Source organism: Bos indicus, chromosome 6 (genome assembly GCF_029378745.1).
Source record: "Bos indicus isolate NIAB-ARS_2022 breed Sahiwal x Tharparkar chromosome 6, NIAB-ARS_B.indTharparkar_mat_pri_1.0, whole genome shotgun sequence".
Taxonomy (NCBI): Eukaryota; Metazoa; Chordata; class Mammalia; order Artiodactyla; family Bovidae; genus Bos; species Bos indicus.
The window spans coordinates 85606759-85622346 of NC_091765.1; the positions used below are offsets into that span (position 1 = coordinate 85606759).

At 36.7% G+C, this 15588-nt stretch overlaps 1 protein-coding gene across 1 annotated transcript in view; it reads right to left on the reverse strand.

Annotated features, from left to right (window-relative positions):
* Nucleotides 1-2809: 2809 nt before the first annotated feature.
* The window catches only part of LOC109560536 (UDP-glucuronosyltransferase 2C1-like), a 37125-nt gene continuing 24346 nt past the window's right edge, over nt 2810-15588 (reverse strand). Inside the window, exons 4-6 of the mRNA XM_019962857.2 lie at nt 7272-7359; nt 5461-5680; nt 2810-3329 (exon numbers count right to left, since the gene is read on the reverse strand). Coding sequence (XP_019818416.1) covers nt 3050-3329; nt 5461-5680; nt 7272-7359 — 588 coding nt within the window. The 3' untranslated portion in view covers nt 2810-3049. The remainder of the gene's footprint in view (nt 3330-5460; nt 5681-7271; nt 7360-15588) is intronic.

Below are 15588 nucleotides of genomic sequence, written 5' to 3' on the forward strand. Positions count from 1 at the left end.
CTTTCCCCTGCTTCATTCTGAACTCCAAGACCAAAACTGCCTGTTATTCCAGCTGTTTCCTGACTTACTACTTTGGGATTCCAGTCCCCTATAATGAAAAGGACATCTTTTTGGGTGTTAGTTTTAAAAGGTCTTGTATGTCTTTATAGAACCATTCAACTAGAGCTTCTTCAGCGTTACTGGTTGGGGCATAGTCTTGGATTACCGTGATATTGAATGGTTTGCCTTGGAAATGAACAGAGATCATTCTGTTGTTTTTGAGATTGCATCCAAGTACTGCATTTCAGACTCTTTTGTTGACCATGATGGTTACTCCATTTCTTCTAAGGGATTCCTGCCTATAGTAGTAGATATAATGGTCATCTGAGTTAAATTCACCCATTCCAGTCCATCTTAGTTCAGTAATTCCTAGAATGTCGATGTTCACTCTTGCCATCTCTTCTTTTGCCACTTCCAATTTGCCTTGATTGATGGACCTAACATACAGCATCAGACCTTGCTTCTATCACCAGCCCCATCCACAACTGGGTAATGTTTTTGCTCTGGTTCCATCCCTTTCTTCTTTTGGAGTTATTTCTCCACTGACCTCCAGTAGCATATTGGGCACCTACGGACCTGGGTAGTTCATCTTTCAGTGTCCTATCTTTTTGCCTTTTCATACTGTTCATGGGGTTCTCAAGGCAAGAATACTGAAGGGGTTTGCCATTCCCTTCTCCAGTGGACCACATTCTGTCAGACCTCTCCAGCATGACCCGTCCATTTTGGGTGGCCCCATTTTTAAAAGCAGAGACATTACTTTGCCAACAAAGGTCCATCTAGTCAAAGCTATGATTTTTCCAGTAGTCATGTATGGATGTGAGAGTTGGACTGTGAAGAAAGCTGAGCGCTGAAGAATTGATGCTTTTGAACTGTGGTGTTGGAGAAGACTCTTGAGAGTCCCTTGGACTGCAAGGAGATCCAACCAATCCATTCTAAAGGAGATCAGCCCTGGGTGTTCTTTCGAAAGAATGATGCTAAAGCTGAAACTCCAGTACTTTGGCCACCTCATGCGAAGAGTTGACTCATGGAAAAGACTCTGATGTTGAGAGGGATTGGGGGCAGGAGGAGAAGGGGATGACAGAGGATGAGATGGCTGGATGGCATCACCCACTCGATGGACGTGAGTTTGAGTGAACTCCGGGAGTTGGTGATGGACAGGGAGGCCTGGCATGCTGTGATTCATGGGGTGGGAAAGAGTCGGACATGACTGAGCAACTGAACTGAACTGAACTGATGATAAATTATTATTAAATCTGGTTGATATCAGTTCAGTTGAGTTCTATCGCATCCGACTCTTCGTGACCCCATGGACTGCAGCATGCCAGGCCTCCCTGTCCATCACCAACTCCCGGAGTTTACTCAAACTCATGCCCATTGAATCAGTGATCCCATACAACTGTGTATTATGTTAAATAACTTTTTGGAGATAGACTTTTAGAAAAGAATATTAGAGACATCTTTTTTAAAAGGGAGAATTGGGTAATTCAAAATCATTGTCCAGACCTCCCAAAACTGATCCTATATGATTAGAGAAGAAAGAAAGGGAATGTTCCTTTTTTTTTTTAAGAGATAACTCTTTTTATTAAAATTCAAGCTGTGTTTTCAAGCTTACTGCAGATTTCCAGCAGATGCTAGTTAGTAAGAAGCCTAAGTACTTGTGCTTGTAATAGTGATCAAAGGACCATTTATAAGACCAGGGGAAGTGGTGGAAGTGAAGGAAGAAATGAGAAAATCCACTGAATTTCTCTTTAAATGGAGAAATCATTCCCACAGCAAATAGCATTTCTGAGAAATGCATTTTCCCCAGTAAATATGCAGTATAGCTCTAAGAAGTTTGCTCCTTCTCTCCAAATGTATATGTTCTAAGTAAAATTAATAGGGGAAAAAATGTTTAAGTTAGTTTAGGGTTTGCCTGTTGGTCCAGTAGTTAAGAATCCACCTGCCACTGAAGGAGACACAAGTTCATTCCCTGGTCCAGGAAGATCTCACCTGCCATGAGGCAACTAAGCCTGTTCAGTAAAACTACTGAACTCCCTCTCTAGAGCCCACAGGCTACAACTACTGACACTCACGTATCCTAGAGCCTGTGCTCTGCAGTAAAAGAAACCACCTCAATGAAAAGCCCGCAGACTGCAACTAGAGTAGCTCCTCCTCACCACACCTAGAGAAGGCCCATGTGCAGCAATGAAGACATAACACAGTGAAAGATAAATAAATTAATTAATTAAAATAAATGTTTAAAAAATTGTTACTTTGAAAGGATGGGTATTAAATTCCAGCCATTTACTTTTGCTCCATCATACCAACAACCATGCTAATATATGGTAATCACTAGTTCTCTGAAGCTATGAAGTGTTACAATACAAATTAAGTACTATTATTATCATCAAATGAGTGTTATCATTACTAATACCCAAATGAAGGACAATCTTCAATCAAATACAAAGCAAAGCTTTGTATTTCAAGAGGGACAACATCTAATGTATGATATGAAAGAAAATTGATGGTGTAAAATGTGCTTTACAGAGGAGTAGAAACCCTATGAGTTCCTGATCATCCTGACTGGAAGGAAAGCTCTGACTAGAGTGTGCTCTACATTACTCCTTGTCTAGTTCCTTTAGAATGTGGAACCCAAAATCATGTCAGATATTAAGGAAATATTCAATATGGTTAGTACTGAAAATAGAATTCCTCGTTATGTTGGTAAGGCCTCAAACAGCATCTCAACTGATTGAACTGAAAGCAATGAATGAAGTAAACCACTACATCATTAATGGTAGCAACTTTTATGTGTTTATTTGTTTATCCTCTGTTTTTAAATAAAAGATTCTTTTAAATCATAATTATAAATCATGTGGCATATTTTTGGAGTGAGAGTTTGACCTTTGACTCAATAAGCTGAGGAATGGACAAGAACCCAAGTGAGTAGAAATCTGTTCAAATCAGTGCCTGGGATAATTCAGGTGGATTTCATCAAGGTTTCTAGTCCAACTGTTGAAAAAAACAAAAACTACTCTCTCTTTTTCTTCTTTGAAATTTTACCAAACTTCCCACAACAAAACAGGCAACATTTAGTGACCAGGAATATAATAGTTGCCACACAAGCTAGCAGGAAGCCAATCACATCCAAAGAGTGGTGCTGGTACCAGGTGAGGTCGTGGAAGGCTGGTCGAAGGTGTTTGGCTCCTTTGTGACGCATGATAAACTCAATCCAGAAGACTGCTCGTTTGAGGGGCTTCACTGGTGTATCATGGTGAATTCTTGATAACTTCATAGCATTCTCTTTATAGCTAAGGATTGAATATATAGATAGCCACTTGAAAATTTTGTTAAGGACATGATATACCTAAAATTGTCATATACTATTAAAAGTATATTACATAATTATGAATATATTATGTCATAAATGATATCACCAAGAGCACAGAATATACATGAAAGTTTTTTTTTTTCCTCTTGAGATATTTCTAGATATGGTAATTTATTAACTGAAATTTGTTGGATATTCCTATATTTGTTGGATAGTCTCTATAATAATTGGAGGTAGGGGAGAATTTCTAACTAAAAGTAGCATTTTAAAGATTCAGAAAGAGGAATGTAGAATATGTCATTTGAGAATACAGAATTTTTATCTCTTTTGCTGAATGTGGTGCTGGGAACATAATAGTGACAGAAACAGCATTTAAGGGGCAGAGCTATGAGAAAATAACTCTTCCTGTACTTCTCTTCCCTCTCCCTGGTTCAGTATTAGTGCTAAAAGGAGCTAGTTTTCAACAACAGCAGGAAAGATTTCAGTCTGAGATTTTCATGGCCCTGACATTTCAGATGAAAACAAGAAGCTTGATGTGATCCTCTGGGCAAGAAGTAAGGGCTGAGAGTAAGTCGATGGTATGTCAGTGCTACTCTTCTCAATTTGTCCCACCCTCTTCTTCCCCTGCTGAGTCCACAATACCATCCTCTCTACATCTGTGTCTCTGTTCCTCACCTGTAAACAGGTTCATCAGTACCATTTTTCTAGATTCTGAAAATCTAGATTTTGTTTTTCTCTTTCCGAGTTATTTCTCTCTGTAAAATAGGCTCTAGATTTAGGGTTCTTAATGGCTCACTTAGAGGAAGTATTCCTTTGGGTTTGTGAAGGAGATGGAGGAGGAAGGTTATTCTCCCACACTGAAGTGCACTTATCATTGATAGAGAGTACAGAACATTAAATTGGAGAAAAATAATGAAATATATGTAGAAAGTTCTGAGAAACAGAATTGTGAGCCAAAATAAAAAAGTATGCAAAACCCTGTCACCATTTGGTTAAAAAAAAAAAAGACAGGTCTTTCTTAATATACAAGAATTTAATGAATAAGTACCTCTAGATACATTTCAGGAAAACAAGGAAAAAACAATAGCTCTAAGACACAGAAAAAAAAATTTGTCAGATAAAAAATTAATAAAAACAAATCATTCAGGAATAGATATACCAAGCATGCTGTGCAAAGTTGCTTCAGTTGTGTCTAACTCTTGCAACCCCATGGACTGTAGGTCTCCAGGCTCCTCTGTCCATGGAATTCTCTAGCTAAGAATACTGAAGTAGGTGGCCATTTTCTTCTCCAGGAGATATTCCTGACCTAGGGATCAAACCTCTCCTGCATTGCAGGCAGATTCTTTACCATCTGAGCCACCAGAGAAGTCCCAAAATGTAGCCTGGTCCCATTTTAATACATTTTTTTCTTTTCTATTTGTAAATTAGCACAAAGAAATATCTGAAGTAATATTTCTATACTGGTAATAGGTTATAGATACCTGATGAGAGCTACGTGATTTTTTTCAACTTTATTTCTCTATATTTCTGTCACATTGCCTAAATTCTTTATAGTAGTAATATTTGTAATTTTAAAGACATAATAAATGGCTTCCCAGGTGGCTCAGTGGTAAAGAATATGCCTGCCAATGCAGGAGATGTGGGTTGGATCCCTGGGTCAGGAAGAGCCCCTGGATTATATAGGTTTTTATATATAAAAACCTCCATTTCCCCTGGAGAAGGAAATGGCAACTCACTCCTGTATTCTTGCCTGTAGAATCCCACAGACAGAGGAGACTGGTGAACTAAAGTCAATAAGGTTGCAAAAGAGCCGACATGACTTAGTACTAAGCATGCACATGAACAAAAAATAATATTAGCAAAAGTATGTGTGACTCTTTAAAAATAGTTTAGCTTATTTAAATAAATTTAGCATTTCTTTGAGGATGAAATCTATTCTCCAGTAACAATAGGTAAATATTTTCATAGAATTTGAGAAATATATGACAATAATTTATTTGATGTTAGATATGTCCTGGTGATTATATAAAAGTATTGAATTAAACTGAATGAAACAATTACTCCTTTTAAAATACCAATGTTTCTCAGAAAACTGTATACTTTATACTCACATAGGGTTGTTAATAACTGCCTTCAAAGCGTTAAGCAGATCGGAACTCGTCATTCTTTGCAAGTCTAATTCGACAGCTGCTCCTTTGGCTTTAACACGAGCAACATTACCATACTGATCACCAAACAGGGGGATTCCCACCATAGGGACCCCATGGTAGATAGCTTCATAGACCCCATTGGTTCCACAGTGAGTGATAAAAGCTCTGGTTTGGGGATGACCTAAAAAGAAAAAAAAAAAATCAGTATTCTAAATTGAAAGAGTTTTAGAAACAGAAAGCCATAATATCTTTATAAACAGTTAATTCAGTTAGGTAGCATCTTCTATATGATTGTGTACAATGAAGCCATATATAGATTCCTATAGGTGCTAAATAAAGTAGCAATTGATTATTCCATGCTAAGCAGCAATTAGTGATTCCAGCAAGTGAGTCATTCCATAAACCTCTGAAAAATTTGTGCAGAGTTAAATGATGGAGAGTACCTGCCATTGGACAAGTAATTGGGATGATGATGCTTTAATAAACAGGATCGAGGGATTTAAGAAAAAATGCTTCTGTGAATGAGACATGGGAGGAGAGATATGCAGGGTTTCACTGTGAGAATGTTGGCAGCACAGGATAGAAAGATAGACCAAGGCAAGTTCATTAAGTACCTGTTTAAGAAAACAGAATTGTGCATGTAATTTTATAGTAATCTGGGGCCATTCGTAATATGCTAGATGACGAAATGGTTTGCCAGATTTTTTCCCCCTAAATAGTTACTGCAGGGAAAGTCCAGAGAGGCGGATGGACACAGAGGAGAAAATGGATACACAGAGTCAGAAAGGTGTTGCCATATTCTATACAAAAAGTAATGAGAGCCTTATCTAAAGGTACTTTCCTTTACCCTGATTCTGAAGAGGCAGAGATTATATCGTAAGTGGAAGAATTATAAAACCCATATTTATGTTAGAGCTTGAAAAAGATTCTATCCTTGACCAAAGTCTAGTCAGGCTCCTCTGAACTCTCTTCTAAGCTAGGTCCTGGTTTGGGGGTTTCTTTTTTATATCTGCGTTACCTAATTTTAGCAAGCATCCTATGAAGTCAGTTTCCCTAGACTCTTGAAACCTTGATATTTGATCACCTCTCTGATTATTGATTCATCCTTCACCGTCCCCCTATTTGATACCTGATCACTCTGGCCTGCCTTCAGCAAGAATCTGATTCAGTTGTTTTTTCCAGAATCCCCACCCCTTGTCTGTGATGCTTACTCTTATTAATTTTTTATCTAATGACCATCCACTCTGTACTTTGTCTATAAATTTTCCACTTTTCCTTTTTGACTCAGATGGAGTCCAATCTCTGATTTGCTGTGAAAGTCTATTGCAGTAGTATTCATCCTGATGGCCTTGGATAAAGTGTTCTTTACAGTCTTTTGGGGCTTTTTTTGATAGCTCAGGATTCTTGGTAAAGAATCTACTTGCAATGCAGAAGACCCTAGTTCAATCCCTGGGTTGGGAAGATCCCCTGGAGAAGGGAAAGGCTACCCACTCCAGTATTCTGGCCGGGAGAATTCCGTGGACTGTATAGTCCATGGGGTAGTAAAGAGTCGGACATGACTGAGAAACTTTCACTGCACTTCACTTCAGTTTAGTCTTTAACAAGTGTCATGGATAATTTTTCTTTAACAAACTCCAGAAGAAATGTGAAGAAGCCATCAAGGTTTTTATTTCTTATTTTGAAAACAAATGTTTTGGATTTATTTGTTATTGAGTAATTATTCAGATTATCCCTTATTTATTTCTGTTTGATTTTCTTCTCTTTGGTCTTACCCAGAAGATCATTCTGTGGAATCCATTCATATATCCGGGTATTGGCTCCTAAATTTTCTGGTTTCTTTCCTCCATATTTCCACAGAACCTGTTAAGGCAAGTGTCTTTACTTCATTTGAAGATTTTTAGAACCATATCCTGTCAGAAGGAGGCAGTTAACTTAGAATTAATCAGGTTTAATGCCTCCAGGTATTACACAAGCAATGATGCCTTAGTGATTAAGTAATGAATGTTTTTAAACCATTGACATTACAATCATATTTTCAAATGCTTACAATAATCCTAATCTATATACTAACAAGTTAGTTCTCACTTAAAAGATGAAGGATACAAGGAAAATCTTTACCTGAAACAATTATGTATTGGCATTACTAGGTTATTCTGGTAAAGGAGATTTCGCAACAAAATTTTCAGAGGTAAAGGGGATGGATGTTATTTACCTAAGAGCTTGTTAGCACTCTGACCTTTGTTATATACTTGGTAGTGATATAGAATCGAGTATTGTCTTTATTATAATAAAATATACATAATGATATTTATAATTTTAAGGTATTGTGTGACTAGAACTTACATTAGGCATTACAATCCACAGTGTTATGAAACCATCAGCACTATCAGCATCCCAAATGTCTTCATCATCCCTGCATAACTCTGTATCATTCAGCAGTAACTCCCTATTCCCTTCACTTCATAACCCCCGGTGACTTCTATTTTATTTTCTGTCTCTGCAGATTTAACTACTCTGGTAATCTCAGTGGAATCATGCAGTACTTTCTGACTTAACATTATTTCACTTAATGTTATGTCTCAAAGTTCATACATATTGTAACATATCAGGATTTCCTTCTTTTAAAAGGTGAATAATATTTCTTTGTGTGTATATGTCACATTTTATCCAGTCATTTCATGATTGTGAATAATGATGCTGTGACCACTGGTGTGCAAGTAGCTGTTTGAGCCCATGATTTCAATTCTTTTGGATATATAGCCAGAATTAGAATGACTGGTTTGTATGATATATCCATGTTTAACTTTCTGAGAAAACACAAAATGTTTTCCACAGCCCATGGGCTTCCCTGGTAGCTCAGATGGTAAAGAATCTGCCTGCAATGTGGGAAACCCAGGATAGATCCCTGGATTGCGAAGATCCCCTGGAGAAGGGAATGACAACTCACTCCAGGATTCTTGCCTGGAGAATTCTATAGAAAGAGGAGCCTGGTGGGTTACAGTCCATGAGGCCACAAAGAGTCAAAAAGACACTTTCCCTTTCACATGCATCATTTTGGGCTTCTCCAGTGGCTCAACTGTTAAAGAATCCACCTGCAGTGGCAGGGATGCAGATTCAATCCCTGGGTCAGGAAGATTCCCTGGAGGAGGAAATAGGAACCCACTCCAGTATTCTTCCAATATCAGTGTGCTTCCCTGAGAACTCATCTGGTAAAGAATCCACCTGCAATGCAGGAGACCTGGGTTTGATACCTGGTTGGGAAGATCCCCTGGAGGAGGGAAAGGCTACCCACTCCAGTGTTGTGCCCTGGAGAATTCTTTGATGAAATCTGATTTTCTTTTCTTTTATTACCTATTCTTTTTGCCTCATATCTAGGAAATCACAACATAATTTATGTGATGAAGTTTTCCCTTAGGATTTTCTTATAAATTGCTGTAATTTTACTTCTAAATTTTCATACTTTGATCCATCTTGAGGTAATTTATATATATATGATATGTCTTCATTCTTTTACATGTGGATATCAGAGTTTTATTAGTACAATGTGTCAAGAAGTGACTGTCCTTTTCCAATTGAATGGTCTTTCACACTTGTTGAAAATCAGTTAGCCATATATATGAAGGTTAATTCCAATTTGTCTTCTATTCCATTGGTTTATATGTCTACCCTTCTAGTACCACACTGTTAATTTACTGTTGGTTTATAATGTTTCTAATTTCAATGTTTTAAAATGTGAGTCCTTTCACTTTTTTTGTTTTTCAATATTGTTTGTCTATTTGTGGTTCTTGAAATTCCATATGAGGTTGTTAATTGGATATTTCATTTCTACAAAAAAGGCTGTTAAAGAGTTTTGATAGGCATTTAATAAATCTATAGATTACTTTGGATAGTGTTGACATTTTAACATGCTAAATGTTCCTATCCATGGACACAGGATGACTTTCCATGTATTTAGGCATTCTTTAATTCCTTACAATGATAATGTTTTGTAGTTTTCCACATGTAAATATGTAACTTCCTCGGTCAGATTAATTCTTAAGTATTTAAATTGTTTCATTGTTCTTGTAAAGGAAGTTTTAAAATTTCACAGTCAGTGTGTTCATTGATACTGTGTGCATAATAAGCAAAACTGATTTTTGTGTGTGAATCTTGTATTCTACACTTTTGTTAAATTTGGTTTTTAGCCCTAGTAGGTACTCTTGCCTGGAGAATCCCAGGGACAGGGGAGCCTGGTAGACTGCCGTCTATGGGGTCGCACAGAGTCGGACACGACTGAAGTGACTTAGCAGCAGTAGCAGTTTTTTGTGAATTCTTGGAGATTTTCTATGTATAGGATCATGTCATCTGCAAATACACATTGTTTTACCTGTCACTCTAATGTGCATGAATGGCTTTCATTTCTGTTTCTTGTATCATTTCCATGCTGAACTTCTAGTAAAAGTTAAATAGCAGCAGTGAAAGTAGCCATTCTTGTATTTTTCCTGATCTTAGGAGGAAAGCTTTCAGGTTCCATCATTGAGCTTGATACTAGATTTTTTTTTTTTTTTTAATACTCTGTATCATGTTGAGGGCTTTTTTTCACTCTTCTTAGTTTCTTAAGAATTTTTACCATGAGAGAAATTGGATTTTGTCAGCTTTCTTTAATGTGTAGCTTGTAATGATTGTTTTGTTTTGTTTTGTTTTTTTTCCCCTTGTTATTGAATGTCACCTAACTCTTTAACTATCTCTTGCATCTTCTGAAAAATGGGTTACTATAAAAATTACACAGTTCCAGTCATGCATAACATGTCTACAAACCAAATAACATTAAATTAATTAACTTTTAAAAAACTGTATAAATTTTAAGGGTTACTTTGCATTTATAGTTGTCAGAAAGTATTGGCTATGTTCCTCATGTTGTACAATACATCCCTGAGCTTATGTTATACCCAATATTTTGTGCTTCCTATTCCCCTACGCATATATTACCCTTCTGCCCTTCCCCACTGGTAGCCACAATTTTCTTCTCTGTAACTGTCGGTCTGATCATTACACTCATATCAAGTTATTATACTGATTGATTTACTTTTGCTTAACCATCCTCATATGAGGAAATTAAACACTTCATTATGGTGAATACTCTTTTTCAATATTCTACTGGATTTGATCTGAAATTGAATATTTTAATATTTACATTTTAAACTGATCATGGTCTATAATTTTATGTTTTGTGATGTGTCTATGTGGCTTTTGTATCAGGGTGAATGTGGTCTCATAGAATTATTTAGTGTTCCCTTAAAATTTTTTGAAAATTTGGAAATGATTAGTTTATTTTATTGTTTAAAAGTCTGATAGACTTTACTAGTGATATGATCTCTCCTGGATTTTTCCTCTAGGAGAGATTTTTTATTATAATGATAAGTCAATCTCTTAATTTGATATGTCTGTTGAAATAATCTATTTCTTTTCTTTTTTTTTTATCAGACTCACAGATATATTGAAGAAACTAGTGGTTACCAGTGGGGAAGGGAAGAAGGGTAATATAAGCCTAGGGGAGTAGGAAGCACAAAATATTGGGTATAAGATAAGCTCAGGGATGTATTGTACAACATGAAGAACACAGACAATAGTTTGTGGTAACTATAAATAGAAAGTAACCCTTAAAATTTGTATAATTTTTAAAAAATTAATTAATTTAATGATTCTTGGGTCATAGACATGCAATTATAGATGACTGGAAATGTGTGATTTTTATACAACACATTTTTCAGAAGGTGCAAAAGACAGTTGAAGAGTTAAATAACATTCAATAAAAATGGAAGAGAAATTTTTAAATTCTTATAATAAAATATTGCTAAAGTCTTTTAAAAAAGAAGTGTATAATTTGACATTTATGGATTTTTATGGTGCAAATTTGCATAACACATTTCACTGGGAATATTTCAGGTGTATTTCAGGTGTAATTGAATAGGACATGTTCAACTGTCACATTCTGATTCAACCATTTTGTCAGATTTCTACTAAGACAGTAAAAGCAGATGTGGTAATAAAAACATAATATTGAGAGTTAGTTGCTGCTAAGTCGCTTCAGTCGTGTCCGACTCTGTGTGACCTCATAGACGGCAGCCCACCAGGCTCCCCAGTCCTTGGGATTCTACAGGCAAGAACACTGGAGTGGGTTGCCATTTCCTTCTCCAATGCATGAAACTGAAAAGTGAAAGTGAAGTCACTCAGTCATGTCCGACTCTTAGCAACCTCATGGACTGCAGCCTACCAGGCTCCTCTGTCCATGGGATTTTCCAGGCAAGAGTACTGGAGTGGGGTGCCATTGCCTTCTCTGAGAGTTAGTACTATTATGTAAATGAAAAATCAAAGTAATTCCATATTTGCTGTAAAATTGAGTTTTTCAAGATATTTATTCATCACCTCTAGTTTGTCTAATTTTGTTGTGCAATTTTTGTATCACTTTTTTCCTCCAGTTTTGTTGTGATATAATTGACATAACAACACTGTGTAAGCTTAAGTTGTACAGAATAACGATTCAACTTACATATATTAGGAAATGACTGTCACAATAAGCTTAGTGAACATGTCAGCTTATATATGTATAAAATTAATTAGAAAAAAAATCCTGAGATGAGAAATCAGGAAGTTATTCTCCTGACAATTTCTGTGTATAACATACAGCAGCATTAATTAAATTTATGATGTATATTGCATCCTGGTATTTATCTTATAACTGAAAGTTTGAACCTACTAACTACCTTCCTTCTATTGCCCCTTCCCCAATCCCATGCTTCTGGTAACCAAAAATCTGATCTGTTTTTCTATGAATTTCTATAATTTTTTTTTGTTTTGAAGTATAATTGACCTACAACACTATGTTAGTTTCTGTTAGACCACATAGTGATTTGATATTTCTATACATTTCAAAGTGATCATCATGATATATGTAGTTACAACATATAAAGATATTACATAGTCATTCCCCACACTGTACTTGGCAAAATGCATACAAATATATGTAAAATACATGATTATCTTAAGTTGCGGATCTCTTAAGTGCAAATGCATTTTAAGAACCTTGTGTTTTTACTCCTCCCACCACACTTAGTGTTTTTGATATCATATTTTAAGTCTTCTTGTTTTGTGTATCCCTTAACTACTTATTATGAGTATACTTGATTGTACTACTTTTGTCTTTTAACCTTTCTTCTAGCCTTATACCTTGCTGATTTACTAGCACTGTGGTATATTTCTCTTCACCAATGAGATTTTTCCTTTTGTAATTTTCACGTTTCCAGTTTTGACCTTTTCTTTCTCACTTAAAGAAGTTCCCTTAACATTTCTGTATACGTGGTTTGGTGGCTCCAATCTCCTTTAGCTTCTGTTTGCTTGCAAAATTTTTTATCTCACCATCAAATCTGAATGTGAACCTTTCTGTATAGAATATTCTTGGTAGTAGGTTTTTCCTTTCATCATTTTAAATATGTCAAGTTACTCCATTCTGGCCTTTACAGTTTCTTCTGAAAAACCAGCTGTTGTCTTAAGGGAGTTTCCTTGTACGTAACTTGTTTCTTTTCCCTTGCTGCTTTAAAAATTTTTTTCTTTATCTTCATTTTTTTCCATTTAATTGCAATGTGTCTTGATGTGGTCCTTTTTGAATTGGTCCTGTTTGAGATTGTCTCTGCTTCCTACAACTGGATGCTTGTTTCCCTTTGCAGGTTAGTTATTATATCTTCAAATATGTTCTTTGCCCCTTTCTCCCTCTTCTTCAGGTCCCCTATAATACTAATGTAGTGTGCTTGATGCTGTCATGCAGGTCTCTTAAGCTGCCCTCATTTCTTTTTATTCTTTTTTATTTCTTTTCAGCTTCAGTGTTTTCTAGTACTTTATCTTTTTACTCACTGACCTGTTTCTCTACATTATCTAATATACTGTTTTTTCCTTCTAGTGTATTTTTCATGTCAATTTTTATATTCTTCATCTCTATTTGGTGGTGCTTCATATTTTCTCTTTGTTAAAAATTTCTAACTTCTCACTCTGTTCATCCATTCTTCCTCCAAGTTCTTTGAAAATCTTTACAACCGTAATAATTGAACTCTCCATTAGGTAGATTGCCTGCTTCCATTTCACTTAGTTCTTTTTTCTGGAGTTTTATATTGTTGTTCCACTTGACTATATTCTTCTATCACCTTATGACACCTTACTTTCTGTTGTATTTTATGTATTTTATAGTTTGGTTACATTGCTTGATCTTGGAGAAGAGACCTTTTGTAGGAGACATCCTGTGCATCCAAGCAGTGTAAACTCCTCTGGTTGCTTCATTTTTACAAAGCAGACAAGCCAGGGTCTTGTCATTAGCTACTGGGGTGCCCCTATTTGGGCTGCATGCATCCTTCTGTTATGGGTTTGAGGCAGCAGAGAGATGGGCCCCGGGCTGAGCAGTTGAAGTCTGTCCCCTGTGGACCAATAATCCAAGATAAAGATGATACAGGGGCAGAGAGGAGCTGAGTTCTGCTCAGATAAAGAGACCACATATTTTTCATTCTTGAGGTCAAGGAGACCTTTTCAATTACACATGTGCAGAAAGTCTTCTTAGGGGTCAAAAAGAGAGGGAATGCCCCCCCATAATAGGTAGTATAAACCTTTCTACAGGCCTCTGAGATGGAATCCATCCTAGCTAAGTGATGCATGCATACAGAGGGGAAGATTGTGAGTTATACCAGAAAAGACTCAGAGTCAGGCAGAGGAATATCAGCCAGATGAAATTTGGAAAGAAATGATCCACAGAGTGATTTAAGCTACCACGAATCACAACTCTCTCTCAGAACCTGCCCATGTGTGTCTGTTCACACGTACTCTTCTTTTTTCTCCCAATAAACACTTCAATTGTTTCACTAATTTCGGTCTCTTTGTTGAAATTAATTTTTACAAAGCTAACAAGCCAGGGCCTTTTCACTTGCTACTGGCCCTCACAGTCTAATGGCCTGGACTCAGTACTCTCACTGCCTAGACCTGGTTTAATATCTGGTTAGGAAATTGACCCCATGAACAGTATGAAAAGGCAAAATGATAGGATACTGAAAGAGAAACTCCCCAGGTCAGTAGGTGCCCAATATGCTACTGGAGATCAGTGGAGAAATAACTCCAGAAAGAATGAAGGGATAGAGCCAAAGCAAAAAGAATACCCAGCTGTGGATGTGACTGGTGATAGAAGCAAGGTCCAATGCTGTAAAGAGCAATATTGCATAGGAACCTGGAATGTCAGGTCCATGAATCAAGGCAAATTGGAAGTGGTCAAACAAGAGATGGCAAGACTGAATGTCAACATTCTAGGAATCAGCAAACTGATATGGACTGGAATGGGTGAATTTAATTCAGATGACCATTATATCTACTACTGAGGCAGGAATCCCTCAGAAGAAATGGAGTGGCCATCATGGTCAATAAAAGAGTCCAAAATGTAGTACTTGGATGCAATCTCAAAAACAACAGAATGATCTCTGTTCATTTCCAAGGCAAACCATTCAGTATCACAGTAATCCAAGTCTATGCCCCAACCAGTAATGCAGAAGAAGCTGAAGTTGAACGGTTCTATGAAGACCTACAAGACCTTTTAGAACTAACACTCCAAAAAGATGTCCTTTTCATTATAGGGGACTGGAATGCAAAAGTAGGAAGTCAAGAAACACCTGGAGTAACAGGCAAATTTGGCCTTGGAATACGGAATGAAACAGGGCAAAGACTAATATTTTTGCCAAGAAAATGCACTGGTCATAACAAACACCCTCTTCCAACAACACAAGAGAAGACTCTATACATGGACATCACCAGATGGTCAACACTGAAATCAGATTGATTATATTCTTTGCAGCCAAAGATGGAGAAGCTCTATACAGTCAGCAAAAACAAGACCAGGAACTGACTGTGGCTCAGACCATGAACTCCTTATTGCCAAATTCAGACTGAAATTGAAGAAGGTAGGGAAAACCACTAGACCATTCAGGTATGACCTAAATCAAATCCCTTATGATTATACAGTGGAAGTGACAAATAGATTTAAGGGCCTAGATCTGATAGATAGAGTGCCTGATGAACTATGGAATG